Here is a 26,333-nt window from a genome sequence, read left to right as displayed (position 1 = left end):
TGATTTGGTTTTTTAGTTTTATAATACCCAACATCTATTTCTTATTTTCTGAACCTTTCTTCTTAATCCCTTTGAGTACATAGAAAAGTTGCTGGTTTGTGGCTGGCAACTACCAGTCTACAGTTAATGTATTCCGCTAATTTCTTAAGAATTACCGCAGCGTATTTCCTATCAGTATGACCCAGAAACTTTTTTTTTTAATTTTTAATAAAAATTCCAAAGACAGAATTCCCCAAAAGAATGCTTGTCAAAATCACAAGTAAGGGCATTGTTGGTTTGTTTCTTGGAATCAGTGGCATTATTCATTCATTCTTTATCCCACAAGGTCAGTCAGTCAGTCATGCATATTTTTGTAGGCATCATGAAGCATTTGCAAGATTTTATGTAAGGAGTTATTGTAAATGAAACTAGCCTTCCAAACTCCTCTCATGAAGCCTGCGCTGAGGTTTGCAAGAAACACCGAGGACAACAAAATACGCCTTTTATAAGTCGTACGTTTGAGGCAGGAAAGGAATGGATAGGCCTTTCATAGCACAGATGGTATAACTTGGACATATGACAGAAAACAGAATTTCTCTTTTGGAAAGGGCACCAAAATAAAACAGATGTTAGGAGTTCTGGTGCCCAGCTCTGGTTCCAACTTACTAGCTTCAGGCCCTTGGGCAAGTTTTTTAAAATCCCTGAGCTTCAGTTTGTATATCTGTAAAACGGAAATATCATCTCCACTGCTTCCCTCACCACCTTGCTGTGAGGTTTAGGGAAGCATTTTGAAAGCTATAATGGAGGTGTTTTTCTGATCACCTTGCCTCCATGTTTTTCATTAAGAGAGAGGGAGGATAGCCCTCTCAATCTGATTTAGGTATTGACCGTCCAGTGATGTCCGTGTGTTCAGTTATCTCTTGTGTTGTTGGAAAGACGGTGTTTGCTGTGACCAGTGTGTTCCCTTGGCCGTACTCTGCGAGCCTTTGTCCTGCTTCATTCTGTACTCCAAGGCCAAACTTGCCTGTTACTCCAGGTATCTCTTGACTTCCTGCTTTTGCATTCCAGTCCTCTGTGATGAAAAGGACATCTTTTTTTTCATGTTAGTTCTAGGAGGTCTTATAGATCTTCATCGAACTGTTCAGCTTCTTCAGCATTAGTGGTTGGGGCATAGACTTGGATTACTGTGATATTGAATGGTTTACCTTGGAAATGAACCGAGATCATTCTTGCATTTTTGAGACTGCACTGAAGTACTGCATTTTGGACTCTTGTTGACTATGAGGGCATTTCTTCTAAGGGATTCTTGCCCACAGTAGTAGATATAGTAGTCCTCTTGGGGATAATAATAGAACAGACATTATCAAGTAGGACTGAATTCATGAAGAGACAGGAAAGGAAAACATGTAGGCATGCTATAAACATTATACATCTTCTTTCAGTAATATTTCACATGTGTTACTATCTGGTTCTAGTGAATTTGCTGGTGGATCAAATGAACTCAGTAGGTCTTAGTATAGGGTCATGTCTATCTGAGGAAAGATTTTCAGTTGCAGAGCTCTGACCCCATCTGTTCATTTTGTTTTTGTGACTTCAGTTCGTTTCTGTTATTGTGATGTTAGTGAAGTCATTGAAGTGATGTTTTTATATTTTTCAATTGTTCTAAGTTGGAGATGGCAAGGTAGTAGGGGAGGTGACTAATAAGGCAAATATTAGGATTTCATGGCCTGCACTTGTGGTCCTAGAAGCTATATCCAGTCACAGGTTACATTCTGGCATGTTCTCCTGTAGGTATTTTTTTCTCTGTGTGCCATGTTCACATAGTTATAGTCATGCTGTGTATAAACTTTCTGTGTCTGGTTTTTTAAACAGAGGAGGTTTTTTAAACAGATACATTTAAAAAAATATCATCAAATATATTTCTGCGTTATGGTAGGGATGTTTTAATGGCGGCCTACTGTTTGCAGTAGGTTCACCGTGATTTACCTAACCGTTTTCCTTACTGAGCGTCGTTTGAATATTTGCAGATCTTAGAGTCTCTGTGGATCGTCATGAGCCGGAACGTGAGTCTGCTCTTCTCCACCGTCACCACGCTCCTGACCATCCTTTTCTACAGCGGGACTGCCCTCCTCAACTTTGTCCTGTCGCTGGTATGTCCACACAGCCGAGCACATGTTGCACGCCTTCCACAGCAAAGCATATTCTTGGTTCCGCTTGTGTTATCCTTCCTGTAGTTTCCAAATGTGGTATTTTAGGAGATACTGTCCTTTGTTTTGCAGATAATTTTCCTGACCACACTATTTTATCTGTTAAGTTCCAGTGATGAGTACTACAAGCCAGTGAAGTGGGTGATAAGCCTGACACCACTATCTCAGCCAGGTCCTTCTTCTAATATTATTGGCCAGTCTGTGGAAGAAGCTATCAGGTAGGGATAAGATTTATGCTGTTCTTACTTCCTTCAGAAACTGCTCTCCACAAGAGGCCTGTTTTTCTGTCTTGAGCCTTCCTAGCAGCATTCAGTGCTGAACGACTGAGGGACACTGGCATTTTCAAATTTTTAAAATCTCCCTTGCGAGGCTAATGTAAAACATTTTCAGTGTCCTGCCCTCAAGTCTGTGATGTGCAAAGATCCAGTGGCCTGTTTCCATCAGCTTTACATCCACAGGCTCTTACTCCAGCTTCTAATCATTACTTGGTTTACTCAGGTGAAGCCTCTCCTGCACCACACGTACACCTCACCTTCTCTCAGAAGCCTCCTCATACTCTCAGGAGTTCTGACTTTGCTCATGGAGGAGAGTAGATGGCCTTCCTGTTTCTTCCTCTTGCCCTCTGCAGCCAGGCTGTGCCCTCTGCAGGGGGTACTTTGGATCCTAGAAATGAGAAATTTGCAGTTATCTCCAAATCATAGGCTCTGTGTGTATCATAGCTTCTGGCCAGAAACTTCCATCATGTCATCTGATATCCATGTATCACAGGCTTGACTTTTGAATGAGCTGATTCTTCAACTTTTATTCTTCATATTCTCTTTCCAAGTCACTGACTCCCTTTTCCTTTTCATCATGTCAGGTAGGGAAAGGCCTTTTGCAGCCTTGTTTCAGCTCCTTCCCCAACCTTTGTCCCTCATTGTTCTTAATTCATTAATAAGACTCTACTTCATTTTGACTTCTGTTGAATAGCTACTCAAATTAAGTCCTCGTGTTATCCATGAGAGATTCTTTTTTTAATAAGTTGTTAGGTGTCTAAAGCTTCTCTGAATAGTGAATCTTTGGCTGGCATTTCTGTTTCCACATACTTTTAAGAAAATGATAGTTGCTCGAAACTAGTCTTCTACAGAAATCTTGATTTGACCTGATAATTTTGTCTGACTGATTTTGGCTTTTTTTTTTCCTCCACTGTGTTCATGTAACAGCTGATGAGGATACCACTTTAATCTTTGGAAAATCCTTGGTTACATTCAAATAGCATGCATACACCTAAACTGTATTTTTCTCTGGAAACTTTGCTAGGTTTTTTCCCCCTTTTTCCTCCTAGACTTTATTGGACAGTTGTTGTTGTAGTCACTAAGTTGTGTCTGACTCTTTTGTGACCCCATGATCTGCAGCCCGCCAGGCTCCAATGTCCATGGGGTTTCCCAGGAAGAATAGTGGAATGGGTTGCCATTTCCTCCTCTAGGGGATCTTCCTGACCCAGGGATCAAACCCTCGTCTCCTGCATTGGCAGGCGGATTCTTGATCACTGAACCACCTGGGAAGCCGTTATTGGACAGTAAGTGGGATTAGAAACAAGAAAGCTCGTATCCCCTTTGGTGCTCTCAGGTATCCACCTGGAGCCATCCATGTAATTATTCCAAGTTTGGGACTATACTGTGTACTGTAACACCTTTCAGGGTGACGTTGTCTTCAGGAAAGATACTTTTTGGTTTCAGCAACCCTTCTAAGCCTATGTGACCTTCGGTTATCATCTTTATTAATCTAGCAATAGATTAACTTTAGTTTATCTAAGTGACATCTGTCTGACTCAGATAAGTTTATGCAAATATTCTTACCAAAAAGGGAAAATAACTTTCTGTCTTCCCAGTAGGGTTAAGTTATGGAATCAACCACATCAAGGCTGTCAGAATCCTCTAAGCGATGTTACTTAAGCCAAGTCTTACGCAAAATTATCTAGCTTGTCTGTAAAGAACTTAAAGATTAAGATACTACGTTTTCCTGACATAACCTTTATTAGCATAGCTGACCATCCTCTGAATATCTGTCACTGAGTCATTTTTTTCCACACAAGATAATGCCATCTCCTTTGTTTTAAACATTACTCTTTAATGTCGTGATTTCTTGGAATTGGTAAGCAAAGCTGTGATTTGCACCCATATCCAGCTGATGGAGATCACGCATTCTTCTGGTATACCATGATGCTTTCCTCCAGGAGGAAGTGGTTGTGTCAAAAGTGATGAATTAAATTTGTGGTACTGTTAACATTATTCAGCTGGACACATGAAGCCAGAAGCTAAAAATTTAGTTCTTTGCAGAGAATGACAAATACCATATGATATCACTGATATATGGAATCTAAAAAAAAAGACTGCGAACGAACTTATTTACAAAACAAATAAACTCACAGACATAGAAAACAAACTTATGATTACCAAAGGGGATATGGAGAGGGTCAAATTAGGAGTTTGGGATTAAAATATACACACTACCATATATAAAAAATAACTAGGACCTACTGTATATCACATGATACTCAATATCTTGTAATAACTATAATGGAAGAGACTGTAAATATGTATGTATATGTATGTATAAGTGAATCACTTTACTGTACACCTGAAACAAATACAACATTGTAAATTGACTGTATTTCAGTGAAAATTTTTTAAAAATTGAGGTCTTTGGTTCAGGAAGGAATTTGAGGTTAGAGAGAGTGTAGTCATCTATAGCGATATGAGGAAATACATATCTCTTTACAGGTTAGATTTGCTTTATCTTCTTGGGATCGTACACATTAATTATGTGCTGTAACAGTAGCCCATGTCTTGGTTCTAATGTGTACTCATACAAAAACCATTCATTTTATTTTTAATATGGAAAAAATTTTAACAACCCTCAGGAGCAGTACAACAGTCCTAATTGTTCTCAAAATTGATAGATTTCTGTGAGTCTGAAAAATATGGTGCAGACAAGATAACTTGATACAGGCTGGGCCATTTTTCTAAGCACAACTCTAAAGTTATATAAATTATAGATTATAATTCAGGATGATTTTTAGCAGTCTGAGTGCTTTTTACTTCTTTACTGGGTCAAATTCAAGACTTAAAATATGCAGTTTTACATAGATGTCTCTAAAAAATTTTCTCATGTATGTAGGATAACAATGAGCTCTAGTTCCACAAACTGTCAGTTTTTTTGTTCTTAGGGATTATATTCAAGATGGAATATGTTTCTTCAAGGAGACAGATTTTAAGAGGGAAAAATATTCTATAAATGATCGTGAAAATGTTATTACAATGTCCCGAGGCTGTAGTTTTGTCTGTAAATTATCAGTTATATCAGATTTTATAAGCACCAATCATTAGTCCTCATCATTGTTACAGTTAAGTGAGTTATTAGACTCATTTCACATTATTCATTAATAAGTTAAAAAGTGGAATTGAAATTGAGAGTGAACTGCATGTCCAGACAGTGAAAGTGTCTTTGTTCTTCAAGCTTTGTCTTCTGAAATATGTGGCTATTGATAGAAACACTGTCCCATTGAATTTCTGAACCTTTGTTATTTTTCTCCATTCTGGGTAAGTGTTCCTCTATACTGACTACATCTGTGGTTGGGTTTACATTTCATGAATTTTTGAGTTAGTGGCATGCATCCTTTACCCTCAAACCATGTTCCTCCCCTTAGAGCATGTTGTGTCCTGAATGTTTGCATCACACCCTTCTTCCCCGATGCTCCATTCTGCTTGCTCTGGTGGAGATATTGCACATTACTAAGTTGCATGTTGTCACGGCCTCAGTGCAATTTAGTGTGTGTGATATTTTCACATGAGTGCATGCACACGGGTATGGCTCTTGCTTGTGGGATTACAGCTTTTCAGGGCTGGTGGGTGGGGGAGTCCTAGTCATCAATTTGATGGGAGAATGCGTGTACTGTGAGATTTTCATTTGGAAAGTAAACATGCTCCCCACCTCTAGTTTTGCAGAATTGAAAATACTAGGGTTAATAGAAATTGATGTCAATCATTTAGTAAATCAGTATTTCCAGTTTTCACTGAAAATATTAAATTTTAAATATTCATTGGAAATTGTTATAGATTGAAGATTATAAATATTGTTTAAATTGAAATGTATAAGGAAGAGTTTAAAGCTGTAAGAAAATATATTTTCACTTATTTGAAGAGATTTTCTAATGCTGTAATAGAGAGGCAGAATTTCATGCATATTTGGAGAAATTAAATTAATTTGTTTAAAGTAATTTATTAATAATTTAAGCTAGAGTTCTTAAATAATAACCAAGTCAGTAAATATAATGCCTTTTTCACTTGCTTGATTAAAGATCAACCTAATAAGCCTAAACTTTGCTTCAGGTTTCTAAGGAAAATAAATGACTTTTAAAAACTTCATATTTAGTTTCTGTTTGTGGTGCTTTAAAAATTAATAAATTCATTTTATTAGTCTTATAATAGAACTAGTGTTGAGATACAAATGTTTGCTATTTGTGCGTGTAATTGAAACAACCTCTTGTTGATTTTCTTAGTGCTAGAGGAGTACGGAGAAGGCAATGGCACCCCACTCCAGTACTCTTGCCTGGAAAATCCCATGGACAGAGGAGCCTGGTGGGCTGCAGTCCATGGGGTTGCAAAGGTCGGACATGACTGAGTGACTTCCCTTTCACTTTTCACTTTCATTCATTGGAGAAGGCAGTGGCACCCCACTCCAGTACTCTTGCCTGGAAAATCCCATGGACAGAGGAGCCTGGTGGGCTGCAGTCCATGGGGTTGCAAAGGTCGGACATGACTGAGTGACTTCCCTTTCACTTTTCACTTTCATGCATTGGAGAAGGAAATGGCAACCTACTCCAGTGTTCTTGCCTGGAGAATCCCAGAGACGGGGGAGCCTGGTGGGCTGCTGTCTATGGGGTCGCACAGAGTCGGACACGACTAAAGTGACTTAGCAGCAGCGGAGGAGTAAGTATCCATGATTGGTAGGGATTATCAAAGACACAAAACCATGTATTAACTATATAAAAATATTGAATTAATATTTACCACTTCCACGGATTCCACGTGGTTTCATGTGATGCCTCTGTCATAGGCTTGTGTGTGTGACTGTGTTATTTCCAGTGGGGACAGAAGGTGTCCATGGGAGCAGCCGATCCTGAGCCACTTAGCAGCACGCTACGTCTGCGTGCACAGCGTGCTTTCCCCTTCTGGAAATCCAGTGTCAACCAAGTTTCTGTCCAATTTACTGTGAAACTGGGTCTCTGGCGTGGCTGGTAAATCAGGAAGGGGAGGGAGTTGTAATGAAGGGAGCTGGCGGATCCTTTTCCCAATTGGGTTTGTTGTTGTTTAGTTCCTAAGTTGTGTCCGACCCTTTTGTGGCCCCATGGGATTTCCTAGGCAAGAATACTGGAGTGGGTAGCAGTTCCCTTCTCGAGGGGATCTTCCTGACGCTGGGTTTGAATGCAGCTCTGCTGCATTGCAGGCAGATTCTTTACATTGCAGGTGGATTCTTTACCATCTGAGCCACCAGGGAAGCCTGTGGGAATAGCATACTACAGTGATTTTCTTCCTACTAGAGAAATAATTTCATTATCTCTTGGACTAGTGTATCTTTGTCCTTAGGTCCCTTATGAGAATACAGCTCATTGCCCCATTTTTTCTAGGCTTACGCCTTGGGGTATCTTACCCTTTCCTATGATTAGGATTTTTCTGGCATATCTCAAATTTCTTGTCCCAAGTTTGCTGTTAAGCCTTGTCTCTTATTTCCAGCTGTCTCCAGGGTATTTCCATCATCCCTTTTTTGGCTAAACATGGCCCAACGAAACGTATTCCCTTTTCTTCCATATTCTCTCCTATTCTGGGTTTCTCCACGACTTTGATACACTGCCAGTCTTTCTCCCTCAGGTTTAAAACCCAAATCTCTCATATTCCTTTTTTCTTCCATGTTTTGTATTCAGTTACTCTTCAGATCGTTTATATTTCCTGTAGGCTATGTCCCTTCCTTTCAGTCTTTTTGATACCTCTTCCATCTGTGTCCTTACTGTCAGAGGTCATACAGCACCTTTAAGATATTTTTGAGTGAAAGCCGCTGGTCAGTATGACAGGATTTTGCAATTTGGGAGCCACTCTGTCACCAAGTCCGTGTCTCAGACTGGTATGAAATGACTGAATCACCAGGTTCCAGAGTTTGACGTTACTGTCACAGTACACCTCTTGGGATACTTTAGGAAAGCTTGGTGTGTCCTTCTCTGTATACAGCGTCACCTTTGCTGCCACGGTCTCTGCTTTTTTCAGTTACAGACAGCTTTTCCTTCTCTCCTGAGTGTATGGGCGTGCCTCCCGTGTACCCCACAGATTCCTTGTTTTTGTGACTTTGTGATACCTTGGATGATTTTAGGTTTGCTGCCCTTGTGCTCTCTCTGAGCAGTTCCTTCCTTCTCCTCCTTAATACAGTCCTACCTTAAGTCTTCCAACTGAAAAGCAAAAATGAAGTGCCCGAGATTACGTATTTTCATTCCTATTAATCATTGAATATGTGTGCCTGTTTTTACACCTCTTGTATTTTAATCTCAGATTTTACTTTGGAATTAATAAGATTTATCTTCTGTAAATTCTCTCCAAGTGACCTGCATTGTTTGATACCATTTATAGACGTTACTTTGTAAGTTGGGTTGCATGGTTTAAGAAATGTGGAAACATTTTGTTAACGAAAGAAGAAAGACTGATGAAGTACCTGTTATATTATCCCTCACTTGCTGTTCCCAAGGGGAGGGCTGGTCACGGCCTGGATGTCTCAGAATTTAATTACCTCGTCAGAGATAAGATAATCACACTTATTTTTCTTTCTCTTTATTTTGGTGGTGAGTAATCTGCTTCAGAAGTGAAAAGCTGATGAGTTATTTCAGTGAATAGGGTATCTTAAGGTTTTTCTGTTATCTTTTTATTAGAGAAATTTAAAGGACAGTTTAGTAAATCTATTTCAAGGTTTAAATAGAAGATTTGTATATTTTACTGAAATAAAATGAAAACAGCATTCTCAGGCCACTGGAAAAATCGAAGCTATTATCAGATTTGGAATAAAATCTAGAAGCCTAGAAATAATTGATTTTTCTGAATCCCAGTATGATACTGTGTTTATTTTATTTCTGCTTTATCTTTGGACATTCTAGAGGGGTGTTTGATGCTTCCCTCAAAATGGCTGGCTTCTATGGATTATATACCTGGCTGACTCATACTATATTTGGCATCAATATTGTCTTCATACCATCAGGTAACAGCTGTACCATAACTTCTGCTGTGCTCTATTTAAGGAACATTAAACCATTTTACATGCATTGTCATCTTCGTCAAACTTGGAATGCTAAATTTTGATATCTAGTCTAGATTAGCAGCAGAAATGTGATCTGTAATGTTTGTTTATTGCTGTGTCCCCAGTAGCTGGAATAATACCCAGTACATAGTAAACACTGCATAAGCAACAAATATTCATTTGTTAGTTGAACATATTGTTCTGAAAAGGGTTGATTGTGAAGTAAGGTCCTTCAACTAGCAAGGTTATTTGTGGTGGGTTTTTTTCGTTTTTTTGTTTTTAGATACACTTTATTAGAAAGAAGCAAGGTAAGGAATATATGTTCTCATCTGAGATTTAGAGACTAATCTCTGAGTTGGCTTTGGTCTCAGTACAAATATTTGGCCAGTGCTCTACAGTTATATTGGAGAAGGACATGGCACCCACTCCAGTACTCTTGCCTGGAAAATCCCATGGATGGAGGAGCCTGGAAGGCCGCAGTCCATGGGGTCGCTAAGAGTCGGACACAACTGAGCGACTTCGCTTTCACTTTTCACTTTCATGCATTGGAGAAGGAAATGGCAACACACTCCAGTGTTCTTGCCTGGAGAATCCCAGGGACAGGGGAGCCTGGTAGGAGGCCGTCTATGGGGTCGCACAGAGTCGGACACGACTGAAGTGACTTAGCAGAAGCAGCAGCAGCTATAGTTGTATTATAGGGCTATACAGTTGTCATTTGGTGTCCCTGAGGGAGTGGTTCTGAGACCCTCTGAAGATTCCAGAATCTGTGGGTGTGCAAGTACCTTGGCTCTCCGAACCTAATGGTTCCACATCTGAGGATACTGAGGCCAACTATATACGTATTAACTAGCCATCAATTGAGAGTAACAGCTGTGGGGCACTAACATTTGTGACTTAAGAGTAGAAGTAAACACACGCTTCAGAAGGATTTTCATGATCCAGTTTTTAGATCTTGGATTTCATTTAACAGCCAATTCAGTTAAACAGGGTGTATCATTGCCCTAAAATTTGAGTATATATTTTTTAAACTTGTTCTGGTGGAAATTTTTAAACAGTAGGAGCTAGTGTTTAGATTCTGCTGTTGGTATTGCTCTGATGATGATGTTAAAGTTGCTTCTTCTTCTTTTTAACCTTGTATTAGCCTTAGCAGCAATCCTTGGAGCAGTGCCGTTTCTGGGCACATACTGGGCAGCAGTACCTGCAGTTCTTGATCTGTGGCTTACCCAAGGCTTAGGATGCAAAGCCATCTTACTGTTGGTTTTTCATCTCTTGCCAACCTACTTTGTAGATACTGCCATCTATTCTGATATATCAGGGTAAGTATTGCACTTCTGCAGTTGGTGATGAATCATATCCAGGAATTTCTCTGGCCTTTTTTTATTAAGGTTTATTTTTTTTCCTTTTCCTTTTGGGCATGGGTGAAAGGACAGGTGATAGTAATCTTTTGTGATCCCACTGATATAATCAAAGTTTAATTTATATGATTAATATCATTCACAACGTATGTTATTTTGTTCATAGTAAGTAGTATTTACAATATATGAGACCATTGGCTAAAGTAAAATTGTGAATAATCCTCTGGTTTAGTGACATTTAATGGAGGAAAAAGTACTCCTGTACATACTTCAAAATAAGAATATTTTAAGTATGGTAAGAAGCTAGTAGTTATTTTCAGAACTTCTTTGCTTTTGGAAAAACATATTTTTAGATTTTATGAGGATTTCCATGTAAAATGAAATCTCCTAAGTTTGTATCTGAGAAACAGTGCTTTCTTTCTTACTTAAGGTACTATAGTATGGTTCTATGATGAATACAGGTTAAATTTAAGGCAGAAGCCAAACTAGCAATATAATAAATATGTCATTTTTGTAGATTTTGATGTCTCTTTTAGCAATTTGCATTTACTAAATTAAGCTGATTTTCATTTAGCCATGTATCAAGATAAACGTTGCTTATTAGAGTCTAGAATGTGACCAAATAATTGAATTCTATTCAGCTACTCAGATATAGAATATGACCTACTTAAACTATCGTCATAGTTAATGTAATAAATTTTCTTTGAATAAAACTCATTACAATAAGGTCAAAGTTTATAGGAAGAGGACCCTTCAGTTAATTTGAAATTGTGAAGAGACGAGTCATATGCTACCTCGTTTCTTTCTAGTTAAAGTAGAAAGTAAATATACAGAACTGTAAGAAGCCCCGGGGTTTCAGAGCAAAAGGAAACAAGCACATCCATAAGGGAGCTTTAGGGGGACTTTTGTGCCTAAAACGTCAATATAAAAGGGGAACTTCACTGTGTTTAACTAACATTTAATAGTTGAAATTTAAATAACAACTAGTTACATGGTTTATAGTTAAGTATTTTCATTTCTTTAAACTTTGTTGCAAATTTTGTATGAAGGTTTTAGCTAGAATTGATGTTACTATTGTAAATTGTATTGGGGTGCTATGAACTACATCCGTATAAAATGGGAAACTCTTACTGATAGATGTTGCACGTGTTTTGACTGCCCCATCGCCCAGCCGTTCCCCTATCTTCTTCCTTTCCTTGGGTCTCCCTAGTCACTGAGACACAACAGTATTGAAAGAAGACTGGTTACTAACCCTACAGTGGTCTCTAAGTGTTCAAGTGAAAGGAAGAGTCAAATATTGCCCACCTTAAATCAAAAGCTAGAAATGATTAAATCTCACGAACAAGACATATTGAGAGCTAAGGTAGGCCGAAAGCTAGGCCTCTTGAGCCGAACAATTAGCCAAGATGTGAATGCAAAGGAAAAGTTCTTGAAGAAAGTGAAAAGTACTCTTCCAGTGAACACGTAGATGATAAGAAAACAAAACAGCCTTTTTGCTGATATGGAGAAAGAACATTTTGATGTTCTAGATGGAAGATCAAATCAGCCACAACATTCCCTTAAACCAGAGCCTAATCTGGAGCAAGGCCGTAACTCTTTTTAATCCTGTGAAGGCTGTGAGAGGTGAGGAAGCTGCAGAAGAAAAGTTTAAAGCTAGCAGAGGTTGGTTCATATGCTTTAAGGAAAGAAGCCGTCTCTGGAACATAGAAGTGCAAGGTGAAGTAGCAAGTGTTGATGTAGAAGTTATGCAGAAGATCTAGCGAAGAAAAATAATTAAGGTGACTACTACATTAAACAGATTTTCAGTGTAGACCAAACAGCTTTCTATTGGGAAAAGATGCCATTTAGGACTTTCAGTGCTTGTCTTCAAAGCTTAAAAGGACAGGCTAATTCTGTGGCTAGGAGCTCATGTAGCTGATAACTTGAAAACTGAAGCCAGTGCTCATTTCAATTCAGTTCAGTTGCTCAGTCGTGTCCGACTCTTTGCGATCCCATGGGCTGCAGCACACCAGGCTTCCCTGTCCACTTACTGTTCCAGAAATCCTAGGGCCCTTAAGAATTGTGCTAAATCTACTCTGCGTGTGTTCTAGAAATGAAACTACAAAACCTGGATGATGGCAGCACATCCATTTACAACATAGTTTACTGAATATTTTAAGCCCACTCTTGGGACCTACTGTTCAGAAAAAATGAGTTCCTTTTAAAATACTTCGGGACTTCCCTGGTGGTCCAGTTGCTAAGACTTTGTGCTCCCAGTGCAGGGGGCCCAGGTTCAATCCCTGATCAGGGAACTAGATCCCACGTGCCGCAGCTAAGAGTTTGCATGCAACAACTAAAGATCCTGCCTGCTGCGACTAAGGTCCAGCACAGCCAAATAAAGGAATAAGTATTTTTAAAAAATACTGTGGGTTATCTGACAACACACCCAGTCACCCGCAAGCTCTGATGGAGATTTCAATGAGATTAATGTTGTTTTCATGCCTATAACACAACATGCATTCTTGCAACCTGTGGTTCAAGGAGTAATTTCAACTTTCAACCCTTATTATGTAAGAAATACTGATCCTATGATGGATCTGGGTAAAGTCAGTTGAAAACCTTCTAGAAGGGATTCACCGTTCCAGGTGTCATTAAGAGTGCTTGTATTGCATTGGGAAGAGGTCGAAATATCAACATTAACAGAAGTTTGGAAAAAAGTCGATTCCAACCCTCATAAATAACTTTAAGAGGTTCAAGACTTCGGGAAAGTCACTGCAGATATGGTGCAGATAGTAAGAGACCTAGAAGTGGAGCCTGAAGATGGAATTGATTTATTGCAATCTCATGATAAGACTTTAATGGATGAGGAGTTGCTTATGGATAAGCAAAGAAGGTGGTTTCTTGCCACTTGGAATCTACTTCTGGTAAAGATGCTGTGAGGATTGTTGAAATGACAACAAAAGGTTTGGAGTAGTACATCAACTTGGTTGATAAAGCAGAGGCCGGGTTTGAGAGGATTAACTCTGTGTTGAAAAAAGCTCTGTGGTGACTAAAGCTCTCAAACAACATTGCTTTCTGCAGAGAAATCACCAATGAAAAGAAGAGTCAGTCAGTGCAGCAAAACTTTGCTGTCTTGTTTTAAGAAATTGTCACAGACTCTGCACAGTCTTCCAGCGGCCAGTCATGTTGACCAGTCAGCAGCCATCACCACTGAGACAAGACGCTCCACTAGCAGAAAGATGACAATTTGCTGAAGGCTCGCATGATAATTAGCATTTTTACCAATCAAGTATTTTTAAATTAAGGTACCTTACATTTTTTTAGACATAATGCTGTTGCACACTTAAAAAGACTACAGATCAATGTCAACATAATTTTTATATACTCTGGGGAAGCAGAAGTTTCTTGTGACTCACTTTATTGCCATATTTGGCTTTATTGTGGTAGTCTGGAAGCCGAACCTGCAATATCTCTGAGGTCTGCCTGTGTGTTGTTTCATTCCAGTTATATAAATGATACTGTGATAAGCTAGAGGACAGTTATAACTCTCCTATGAAATAAAAATCTTGGGCTTTCTAACAGATGTTTTTCTCATGAGGCCTTTTATCACTCTCTGTGTTAAAATCTGTATTTTAGGAGCTTACTAGAAGCCTAACTTAGGAATGACAGGAATGCCATTGTATTGTTATCATCTTTTTAAAAAAGCATAGTTAGTTGAATTACATGCTTAATTTTGCCCACTTAATTATTCTAGACAAAAGTAAACCTAACAGGTAGCTTGTATAAACCAGTCCTAAGCTAACATTAACCCACCTCGGACAGCCATGTAATGGTACCTCTTAACACTGCTGACTTTACTCCTCAGTTGCCAGACCTACAAAAAGGCAAATGTCACACATGTAGTCAGGAAAAGTTTTGCATCTTGATACTTTTACAATTAATATTCAGATATCCACATTGAAGTGATCTAAAGAAAGCTGATAACACAGTTCAGAAGTCAGGTGTATTAGGGAATGAACAGTGTGTCAGAGAATGTATTTCCGACTTACTCCAGGGTTTACGTTTTGTTAAAAGTCGTGCGTAATCTGTGTGCTCTTCATTCCAGAGGTGGCCATCCTTACTTGACGGGCTTGGCAGTGGCTGGTGGAGCTTACTATCTGGGCCTGGAAGGAGCAATCATTGGGCCCATACTTCTCTGCATACTTGTGGTCGCTTCCAATATTTACAGTGCCATGCTAGTGAGTCCCACGAACTCAGTGCCCACACCCAACCAGACCCCATGGCCTGCTCAGACTCAGCGGTGAGTTCCAGCTGAGTGATCATAAACTGTGTATGAAATTGAGCTCACCGGTCTCTGTGTTTTCACCTGAGTGCAGTCTGTTAAGATACGGAATATCCTTTTGCCTGTTATAGAGCTGTTACCTTGCAGATTCCCTTAGCTCTCCCCTGTGTTGGAATCATATTTCCCAGTATTGTTTTCTTTCTTGATTTCTTCCTGCTTTTTGTTGGAGCACATCCTCCTGTAGATTTTTGGGAAAGAATGCATGGGAGGTAAATTTAGGGGATGATACATGTCTGTAAAGGCTTCTTCTAAAGTCATTCTCACTCAGTAGTTTGCCTGGGTAGAGAATTCTGTTTAAGAATTTTTCCCTGTGTAACTTTATTTCTTCTTTGTTTTCTAACTTTCATGGTTGTCGAAATTCTGAGGCCAGTCTGATTCCTGATTCTTTGTAATTCAAATGTTTGAAAACCTATAGGGTCTTCTTTTTTTGTTGTTGTTTTTTGATCTGTTTTTGTCGTTGTGTTTGAATTGGCACTTTTATCAAGTGTCTCTGTGACCTTGAAAATTGGAAATTTATGTTCTGCATTCTGAAATTTTTCTTCAATTATTTTATTAATGATTTCCTTCTCTCCCTTTCAGAAACGTACTTTTGTTTTGATGTTGGCCCTCCTACACTGGTCTTGTCATTTTAAAATCTTTTCTCTGATATTCTTCTGGTTCTGTCTTTTTGGCTCCCATTTTCTGGATTATTTCTCCAGTTTTATCTTCTGTCATCTCTGTAGAGGTTTCCATTTGAACTATCATATTTTTGGGCAGTCTGGTTTATTGAGATATTATTTGTGTAATAAAATTTGCCTTTTTTAGTGTATAGGTCTGTGTTAGTTTTCTGTGACATGTAGCAAATTTTCACTAACTTAGTGGCATAAAGCAGCACATTTATAAGAAAGTCAGAGTACAGGTGCAGTTCAGCTGGGCCTTCTGCTTAGGATCTTCCACGGCTACAGTCAAGGCATGAGGGCAGGCAGGGGGTTTCATCTGCAGATTGGGATCCTCTTCCAGGCTTGCTTGTTATTGACAAGATTCCTTTGTTTGCAGTTATAGCCACAAGTTGAGGCTCCCAGAGGCTGCCTCTTTCCATAAGCATTTTATAACATAATGCTTGCTTTTGCCAGGCCTTCAGGAGTATTTTTCTGACTTCTGTTGCTGATGGCCAAGACTCTTTTGCAGAGGGCTCACCTGATTAGCCCTGGCCCACAGAACATACTGTCATTTTGATTAAAGTCAGTTGCTTGGGGACCTTAATTACATCTGTAATATCCCCTAACCTTCACCATATTAACACAATATAATCACAATATTAGGGGCCTCCCTGGTGGTTCAGGGAAAGAGAACCTGCCCACCAGTGCAGGGTACACAGTTTTCATCCCTGGGTTGGGAAGATCCCCTGGAGGAGGAAATCACAACCCACTCCAATATTCTTCCCCTGGGAACTCCCATGGACAGAAGGAGCCTGGCAGGCTGCAGTTCATGGGGCCACAAAAGAGTTGGACACGACTTAGCGACTTAAACAACAGCAACAACAATGGTCACAGTATCAGGTATCCGATACTTTTGACTGTTGGCTGATGTGAAGAGTGAACCTCTCAGGATTTGCGGGGTGGTTTATTATGTGTGTCACCATAATATAATCTGCCAGGACCATTGTCTGTGCAGCCACTGATGTCAGTGCTTTCTTGGTTTCCCTGTGGGGCTGCTAAATTCCTCAGTGAAAGATCTTTTAATCTCCTGCTCAGAGGTTGGTGGCTTGGCTGCCAGCCTTCTGGGAGCCACGGCAGGGAGAGGGACGGGACAGCATCTGAGAGGCAGATCATCACTCAGTCTGCCGCTCAGTCTGGTAGGGGTCAGTATGCACCCCTACCCTTATCCCTGCCTGCTGTCCCCCAGTCCAGAGACTTTTTTGTTTTACCTTTGCTAAGGGAGGAAAAGACTCGAATTTCTGCCAGTAACAGGGAGCATTTGCCTGGCTGGGTGGAGGTGTGGGTTGGACCCATGAGGTTTTACTGCATTTTAGGCACACTTCAAAGCAGCCCTTCTATGTCTAGTCCTACCTTCGACCCCATTTCCAAAGTTACTTGATACCGCCAATTCCTGAGCCTTATTGAATAACTCCTGGCTTAGGATTCAGTTTTTTAGGTCATGCTGGTCATAGCAGTTCTTCATCCGCTTTCCACTTTCTGAAAGATTGTTTCTTTTAACCTCTTATGTACTCTTTTTTAAGGTAGATTTATGCCTTCTAGTGGTTTTTTAAAAATATATATATTGATTTGTTTGGCTTGCATCAGGTCTTAGTTGTAGCATAGGGCCTCTCTAGTTGTGGCAGGGGGGCTTAGACATGCAGGCTAAGTTGCTCCAAAGCATGTGGGATGTTAGTTCCCGACCAGGGATCGAACCCCTGTCCCTCTGTATTGCAGGGTGGATGATGGATTCTTGACCACAGGACCACCAGGGAACTCCCTCTAATGGGGTTTTGAAAAGGCCTGAGGGAATCCTGTGTCCCACACAGCACTTCCTGGGAGAAAGTCTAAATGACCTCTTAAATAGTAACAACCAGCTGCCACTGACATTTATTGGGACTCAGTGTGCCAAGTTCTGTGCTAAAACTTTGCCTGCAATGTCTTATTTTACTTAATCTGTCCAGTGTTTCCATGTGAGGTTAGGAACAGTTGTTTTCCGTATCTTATAGGTGAAGTCAAGGCTTAGAGAGGTTATCCTGCCTGTGGTCACATAGAAATAAGCAGGTGAGGTAGTGTGATTTCAACTAGAGGTCTTTCTTTTCCTTAGCCATCCCCCCGCCGCTGCTCAGGGAAAGACACTCTCCTCTGTCTCCTTCCTCAGTAGGTGGTACCCCTCACTTACATGTGCCTATGTGTGGTCATCCTTACAGCCTCCTGTCTTCTCAAGTCACCATCTTTCCCAGTCCTACCTGTTCCGTCTCAAGTCCGCCCTTTCCTCTTTTTCTCCAGCGCCACCCACCCTGGGCCCAGCCACGGGGTTTCTCGGCTGGACTGTCGTGGCATCTCAGTCTCCCGGCCAGCCTCTCAGCATCCACGCTTGCTGCCTTCCGGTCTCTTGACACTGAGCAGATGTGTCCTTTTTAAAGGGGAGGCGTATCTGGTCGTGATGCTCTTCTACCAGAACTGGCCTCCCACTGTTCTTACCAGGAAAATCAAAATCCTTCCAAGGCCCTGAGTGGTCTGCCTGTGCCTGGCTCATGCATCTGTAACATCTTCCCCATGTCAGAGTTGCAGCCACGCTGGCTTTCTGCCAGGGCCTCAGATACACCAGCTCCATTCAAACCCTAGGCCTTCAGACACGCTGCCTTCTGTGTCTGGACAGACTCTCTCCCTCCCCTATCTTTCCTTGCCTAACTAGCTCCTAATCATTCTTCAGACTGCAACTCAAATGTCAGTCCATCAGAGCTTTTCCTCCTCTTAAGATTAGGTTATGTCCTGCATTTAATGCCCTACCTTTTCCTTTTTTTATAGCTTTCATTTATACACTTGGTTATTTGTCTTTTCCCTTTTTACTGTGGTTGCTGCTACTGCCAGGCCGTGCCTGTTTTAGTTACTGGGGTATTCACCATACCTGTCAACATTTGACAGCGCCCTCTTCCTAGTTCAAGGAATGACTGGGCTGTGAGGGAATAGTGTCTACAGCGTCATGAGCTATGGAAGGATTCAGCTTGTCTTAGGACTCTTATGCTGTAACATGAGAATGTCTTCGTTCCGTTAGATCTTCTAATTGTAGATATGGGCACTGGTGGCTGAGAAGATTCATCTGCGTGACTATTTCTGTGTACTGTTTCTAGGTCCCATGTAGTGCTTCTCACTGTTGATGGTGGGGAATACACTATTTCATGGCAGTAAATGTCAACACAGCACAGCTTTGGGCTCCCAGCTGTTTTGGCCTCAATTCAATAATCAGAACCTATGGCTTCCCCTGTTCTCTATTAACACTGGGACTGTCTGGGAAGTGTGGGGAAGGACATAACACCCCTGCAATCACAATTTTTCAAGTCTCAATACTTCTTTGATTTTTGGATAGAATAATAAGTCTTGATTTGATATACTTATTTCATTCCTACCAAAACCTGAGCAGCAATCTTTGAACACTAAAGCTCAGAAAAATCTGTAAGAAGGAAGTCAGGGCATATCCTAGGAACTCCTCTGGGGATGCTGTTTGCTGTATTTAAGTTTTCCTTTGCCCTCTGTCACACCTTGATGTGACCAGAGGTGACAGCTAGGTGGTCCTTTAAGGAACTCAGCTTTACCTTTTGGGGGATAGAGTTATTAGTCAACTCATTCCTGTTTTTAGAAGCATTATCTTAACCTGACTGTGATTATCTTCCATAATTTAATACCCAAAGTTCAATCAAAGGTCATTAGCTTTTTATGAAAGAAATTACAAATGATTCCCAAATTAAGAAGGTTTAACTTATGATTTTTCAACTTAGTGATGGTGTAAAAGCAATACACATTCAGTGGAAACTGTACTCAGATTTTTGATGTTGATCTTTTCCTGGGCTAGCGATATGCCGTATGACTCTCTTGTGATGCTGAGCAGCGGTGGCTGCAGCTCTCAGTCAGCCACATGGTCACAAGGGGATACAACTGATATGCCTACAGCCATGCGGCACCCAGACAGCTGTTCTGTTTTTCGCTTTTAGTACAGTGTTTGGTAAATTACTTGAGATATTCAACACTTTTATTCTAAGACAGGCTTTGTGTTAGATGATTTTGCCCAACTGTCGGGTTTCCCTGGTGGTTCATTGGTAAAGAATCCACCTGCTAATGCAGGAGATGCGGGTTTGATCCCTGAGTGGGGAAGATTCCCTGGAAGAGGAAATGGCCACCCTTTCCAGTATTCTTGCTTGGCTAATCCCACTGACAGAGGAGCCTGGTGGGCTCCAGTTCATGGAGTTGCAAAAGAGTCAGACATGACTTAGTGACTAAGCAACAACGGCAGGCCAGTGTAAGTGTTATAAGCACGTTTAAGGTAGGTGAGGCTAAGCTGTGATGTTTTGTAGGTTAAGTGTATGAAATACTTTTTTGACTTAAAATATTTTTAATGTACAGTGAGTTTCTTGGGACGTGTGTATGTGTGTGAGTCGCTCAGTCGTGTCTGACCCTTTGTGACCCCATGGACTGCAACCTGCCAGGCTCCTCTGTCCATGGAATTCTCCAGATAAGAATACTGAAGTAGGTTGCCATTATCTTCTCCAGGGGATCTTCCTGACCCAGGGATCAAACCTGGGTCTCCTGCATTGTAGGCAGATTCTTTACCATCTGAACCACAAGGGAAGCTGTCTTAAGGATATTATTGAACCACAAGGGAAGCTGTCTTAAGGATATTATGAAGTATGAAGCCAGGTATAATGCAATCATAAGATAAGGAAGATCAGTTTTGGGCAATTAAGCTAAGGTTTAACACCTCCTACTTTTTAATAGAGCAAGACGTTATTTTTGTCTTTGTAAAATAATATATGAAAATAGTCTCATAAAAAACCATGATTCCTCTAGACCTTTGCCTAAATCTTGAGGACGTCATTTGGAGTATGCTCCGTATCATTCCAGTTTAGGATAAATGCTCAATGAAAATTTGATGAGTTAATAGATTAGTGAAACCAGGAGCAGATCAGATTAAACGATCCTTTCACTATAAGGCTGATGAAAGAGTATGGGCCATAGCAAACTCCAGCCTTAGAACTTTATTCCAAATGTTTGGAATAGAAGCAGAATGTACGTAAGTGATGACATGTGCTCCGTCACAAGGTGTGCTGGTGGGGGTTTAGGAAATACATACTCAGCTGTCCTGAACCTACTGAAGTAAGGTACATTAGTCAGTGTACACTTTCATTTGTAACATCCACAATTTATTCTTTCTCTGGGAAGCTGGGAGTCAACAACTCTTGAGTTGTTAAATCAGAAAAGACTTCAGCATTCTCATAAATGGATTTTTTAAAAAAAATCTCCTTGAAAACTTCAGGGGAACCAGATCCCAAAATATTTTCAAGGAGCCATGAAGATTGCAAGTGAGAAATCACATCACACAATCCCCATTGTAATGAAAGGAACTGTAAAATGTTCACAGCAATCTGCTATCCCCCTAGTCACATGCGGCCCCATTCCACCTTTTATATTCTTGAGAAATTCTACCACTGTGGTTCAAAGGAACATAACAATCCTTATGGTTTGGAAAAGAATACTATATTTAGATGGTTTAGGTAGCTGGTAAGTCACTTCAGTCGTGTCCAACTCTGTGTGACTCCATAGACTGCAGCCCACCAGGCTCCCCCGTCCCTGGGATTCTCCAGGCAAGAACAAGAAATAATACTGTCAAAGAAGTACCCTGGCAGCCCAGTCATTAGGACTCTGTGCTTTCACTGCTGAGGGCCCACGTTCACCCCCTAGTTGAGGAACTAAGATCCCACAAGCTATGCAGCGCAGCTGGAAAAAACACTGTCAATGCAATTTTTATTCCTTTGTTTCTTCCTAATCTAGAGAGTTACAGTTTTATGAGCCCTGTGGATTAGTTCATGCTATGCCTTTTGATGAGACCAGGAAGAAATTATATCTCTATCTCTGGGTTATGGAGTTTGTTTTCCAGGAGGTAATTGAGGTTCGGTTCAGATCAATGTACTTCTATAGGGTTTTACACACACACACCCACACACCCACACACCATCATCACCAAACATTTAGAGAAAACATACTGTTGAGATGGAAAATACTTAATAGCTGTTTTCTTAGCTTGCTTCATTGTGTTTTCTTTCTTCGGAGTCCTTCTGGAGGCTTTCTTGGCCTGGAGGCAGAACTGAATAGCAGGTATGAATTTCAGGGTTACAGCTAAGCTTACTTGTCAACAGGAAGCAGTCACCAGGCCAACCACAGTTTTAATCTTATTTCATGTATCTTTGCCCTGAGGCAGCTGTTTTCATTCATAATTTAGGGGAATTGAAGAGTTAGAGATTGAAGCTTGCAGGTATCTTAGAAATTTGAAAAGATATGAAAGAATGAATTTTAAAACTTTTTGGTGTTGGAAAATGCTTTGTAATACTGATCAGTTTTTGGTTATTGGTTTTAAAGATATTCCAGGGCTTCCCAGAATTGCGTGCTACCTGAATTTCATATAGTCTGGGGCAACTTGTAGCTAGCTTTACCTGTACACAAATGTAGGTGAGACTGTGAAAAAGAGATATATAAATAAATGGGTAGGTAGCTATCTAGAGCAATGGTCGTGGCGGAGGAGGGTGAGGCTCCCCTCAGGGGACATTTAGCAATGTATAGAGACGTGTTCATCATCACAGCTGTAGACGGTAGGAGCGGGGATGTTGCCAAACCTCTCACAGTGTACAGAGTGGTCAGCAGTGCAGCTATGGAGAAACCTTGATTAGATAGATACAGAGATAGATGGCTATTAATACATGTAAAAGGGCTTCCCGGGTGACTCAGCGATAAAGAACCTGCCTGCCAATGCAGGAGACGCGGGTTCGATCTGTGGGTCGGGAAGATACCCTGGAGAAGGAAATGGCAACCCTCTCCAGTGTTCTTGCCTGGGAAATCCCACGGACAGAGGAGCCTGGCAAGTTACAGTTCATGGGGTCTCAAAAGAGTTGGAAATGACCTAGCGACTAAAAGACCACAACAATACATAACGTGTGTGTATAAATCTTAGTTTGGCAGAATTTTTCTCAGTATAAAAATATTTAAGGAGATAAATTCATTCTAGTTCTTTGACCTGTTGGCATATGTTCAACATGGTGAGTTCAGTCATGTCATATATAATCCCTTTCAGAGACACAGGAGCCATAGCCAGGAAGCTTACCCCTTCCTCAAAGCTGTTCCTTTGGATGTAGAGATGTGCTTGAGATATGAGACTTCCGACACCATCCAGTGAAAGAGCCTTCAGATAACTGAGCAAATGTACTCTTCTTTTTCTGTATCATTTGACCCGTGCCCCACTTGACATTTAAGTACTTCCTCTGTGATGCTAAAGGGTTAACCTTTATTTTACCTCTGCCTGCCTGTCTAACCCTCCTAATTGCTGATATGGTTATAAAGGAGCAAAGCAATCTCTGTCTAAAAGGATGGTAATAAACTTGTGCTTCATATCTGTATCATTTTAAGATAGATTTGCCTGTATTATAACCAAAAAAGACCCAACTCAAAAAACCCCACCATCAGTAGAACTTTAACAGCCAGAAGTTTATTTCTCTCTTGGGTGTAAGAAGTACAAAGGTCGGCAGACCAGGGCTTGGTGTGTCTGTTCCACAAACATCCATGCCAGGCTTGACCCCCCGCCTTGATGTTCTGTCAGCCTTGGTGTGAGGTCTTTTCATCTGAGATGAATGCTTGTTCATTGATGAACTCTGACCTGGCCATTTGGCTGCCAACAAAGATGCAGACCTGGCTGGATAAATTATGTAGCAAAGGCCAGCTAGCTACTACAGTCCTAAGTTAGGCCCCAACACAGCAGACCCCCTCCATCCAACCCAGTTATTACCTGCCAGTGAGCCATATTCACTTGGCTTGTTTGATGTAGGTCAAAAACAGTATAAGTTCACGGTCATTTGATGAAAAGCCCTATCCCATTTCTCCTGCCCTGAACCACAGCACTCAGAGCTGGGACACTGCTGGATCAGTTCTCCTATTTTGCAATAAAAGTTACCCAGTTAGCGTTTAATCTTCAGTCTCTTACTGTTTTTCTCTTTAACGTCATTGTGTCTACTTTCCAGTTAGCATGAAGGGGGAAAGGTCAGAAAAGATCACCTTCTCTTCTAAGGACATTGCCCAGAAGTCACTCAACACTTCTACTTACATCTCATTGGCCAGATGGTGGTCACATGGTCATTAGTTTCAAGAGAGTCTAGGGAAACAGTCTTTTGGATAGACCTTCCAAAAGAAAACTAGAGTTCTTGTTGTTGCAGGTTGAGAAACAACTATCAGATTTCAAAACAATACTCAGTGAAAATACTAAGAAAAAAAACAGTGACTACATAATGGCACCAAGGCTCTCAACTTATAAGAATATTATATGAATGTGAATTACTGGTTAGATGCTATTTTTCTTTTCTAAATATCTCTGTGGTTTTGTTTTCCCCCTTTTCCTAAAAGCAAAACTAATCATCCTGTCTTTTTTTCTCAAAGGACTTTCCGTGACATTTCTGAAGACCTGAAACCTTCAGTAGACTGACTTGGTTTCCAACCGCAGTGATTTCTCTAAGGAAATTCAACCTTGACTGTGAGTTCAGCTCAGCTGTGGCCTCCTGTCCTTTCAGCCACGCCTGGCAAACAGAGCCCAGGACGAGACGCAGGAGCCTCCTGGCCTTCCGTACAGAATGCCTGGACAAGAGAGGACTGGCTGTGGGCTGCTTTGCATTTTGAAGCACAGCTTTAGAGCTCAGAAATGTGGTTTACTCACTTAAGTGTTGCTAAGATGGCTTGAAAATTTTTAGTTTATACACTGGTATTGTGGCTTGAAATTTTCCCACTTTGGTTATCTATATTATAATACGTATTTATAACTTTTTTTTTTAAGAGCCTTAATCTACCTGCTGTATATAGTGTGACTTTCTCCTGTTTTAAGAAATCTGTCCTTAAACTTTTCTACGACAGTCACTTTTCAATGAAGAGGGCTTTCACTTTTGAGAATATAGTTGCTTGAGCAGGAAAAATGAGTTTTCTCCCTTCTTCCACAATGTATGGTCCTCTCATAAGAAAGATCAAATCTTCAGTGTAAGGGTGGGTGGCTTATCTGAAGTTCAGTTAGTTGTATGTTGCAACCATAGGAGAAGAGAGACTGAAGCCCTTCCTCCCCTTCTCCCTCTTTCCCCTATTACACTATTGCCAAATTTCTAAACCTTGGCTGACCACACTGAAATTAATTAAGTATTAAGCTGCTATTAATGGTAACAATATGATAGAATTCATGTTGTGATTTTTTTTTTTTTCCTTTCCAAATGTTTTAAGTAAAAAAATCTCAGGGGCAGCAGTGTTCTGATTTGTTAAATGTCTCTGTTTTACTATTTAGAATTTGGCCAATTAGTTACTAGCGTAAAATTTTGTATCGGTGTAGTATTTTCCCATTATTTAGCACAGTGCCTTGCACACAGACTCTAGATGAATCCTTGTTGAATTAAATCGTGACTTTTAAAATATCTCAGATATCACAATAACCAGCATACTGCTCTACATTTTACAAAATCTTTTTGCACATATCATTTCATAGTCACTTCACATCAGCTTTCATACAGCTTCATATTATTTTGTGTTTCACACAGATGGGGAAGCTAAGGTTCAGAAAAGTGACCAACTCCAAGTTAATGAAGTTTAGTAAAATTTGACCTCAGATCTTTCTTACTCAACAGTCTGCCAACCTTGCTATACTCCAGTGACTCTTTTAGTATCTTTTTTTAATATAAATTTATTTTAATTGGAGGCTAATTACTTTACAATATTCTCTTTTAGTATCTTAACACAGTTTTTCCAGTGCTTTGAGGTAGAATCATGTCCTGTTCTATTGCACAGACTACAGTAAATGACAGGGCCAGGACTAGAACCCAGCTTTTACCTTTGTGCCCTTTCCCTATTGTAAAACAACCTTCAGCCTCTTTCACTGTCCCCAAAGGAGTATTCAGTATGGTGGAGAGAGGATTCTTAAGTAACAAAGATTTCCTTTTTGGGAAGAACATTTAAAAGTAGAAATCCTTTTTTCTAAAACTTTATTTTCTCATTGAGAAGCATAATTAATGATAATTACGTTAAATTTATTCTGATATTACTTAAGAAAAACTTGGTCTAGAAAAGAGGCTACTGCGAGGTCTTTGTTTATATAAAAAACTATATGCAGATCTCTTATATTTCCTATGAATCCTTCAACAGTTACAGTCTGATATTCAACCAAGTGCTACATTTGGTATTGAAAGTGAAAGTGAAAGTGAAGTCGCTCAGTCGTGTCCGACTCTTTGCGACCCCATGGACTGTAGCCCACCAGGCTCCTCCGTCCATGGGATTCTCCAGGCAAGAATACTGGAGTGGGTTGCCATTTCCTTCTCCAACATTTGGCATTAATTAACTCATTCTTTCTTTAATCACTTGTTCAGTCATTCATTCTGTAAAGCATTGGTTGAGAGTTTCCCAAACTCTGGGTTCCATGCTG

The 26,333-nt window shown here is 40.3% G+C and overlaps 1 protein-coding gene across 1 annotated transcript in view; it reads left to right on the top strand.

Moving 5' to 3' along the window:
* Window positions 1-25,826, top strand: part of TMEM245 (transmembrane protein 245) — a 75,411-nt gene extending 49,585 nt beyond the window's left edge. Inside the window, exons 13-18 of the mRNA XM_052645010.1 lie at window positions 2,007-2,129; window positions 2,259-2,404; window positions 9,361-9,461; window positions 10,642-10,816; window positions 14,940-15,134; window positions 24,323-25,826. Coding sequence (XP_052500970.1) covers window positions 2,007-2,129; window positions 2,259-2,404; window positions 9,361-9,461; window positions 10,642-10,816; window positions 14,940-15,134; window positions 24,323-24,368 — 786 coding nt within the window. The 3' untranslated portion in view covers window positions 24,369-25,826. The remainder of the gene's footprint in view (window positions 1-2,006; window positions 2,130-2,258; window positions 2,405-9,360; window positions 9,462-10,641; window positions 10,817-14,939; window positions 15,135-24,322) is intronic.
* Window positions 25,827-26,333: the final 507 nt, after the last annotated feature.

The sequence above is a fragment of the Budorcas taxicolor genome, chromosome 8 (assembly GCF_023091745.1).
Source record: "Budorcas taxicolor isolate Tak-1 chromosome 8, Takin1.1, whole genome shotgun sequence".
In the NCBI taxonomy this organism is placed as follows: Eukaryota; Metazoa; Chordata; class Mammalia; order Artiodactyla; family Bovidae; genus Budorcas; species Budorcas taxicolor.
Note: the sequence above shows the minus strand (reverse complement) of the source record. Positions and strands in the feature narration are given on the sequence as shown.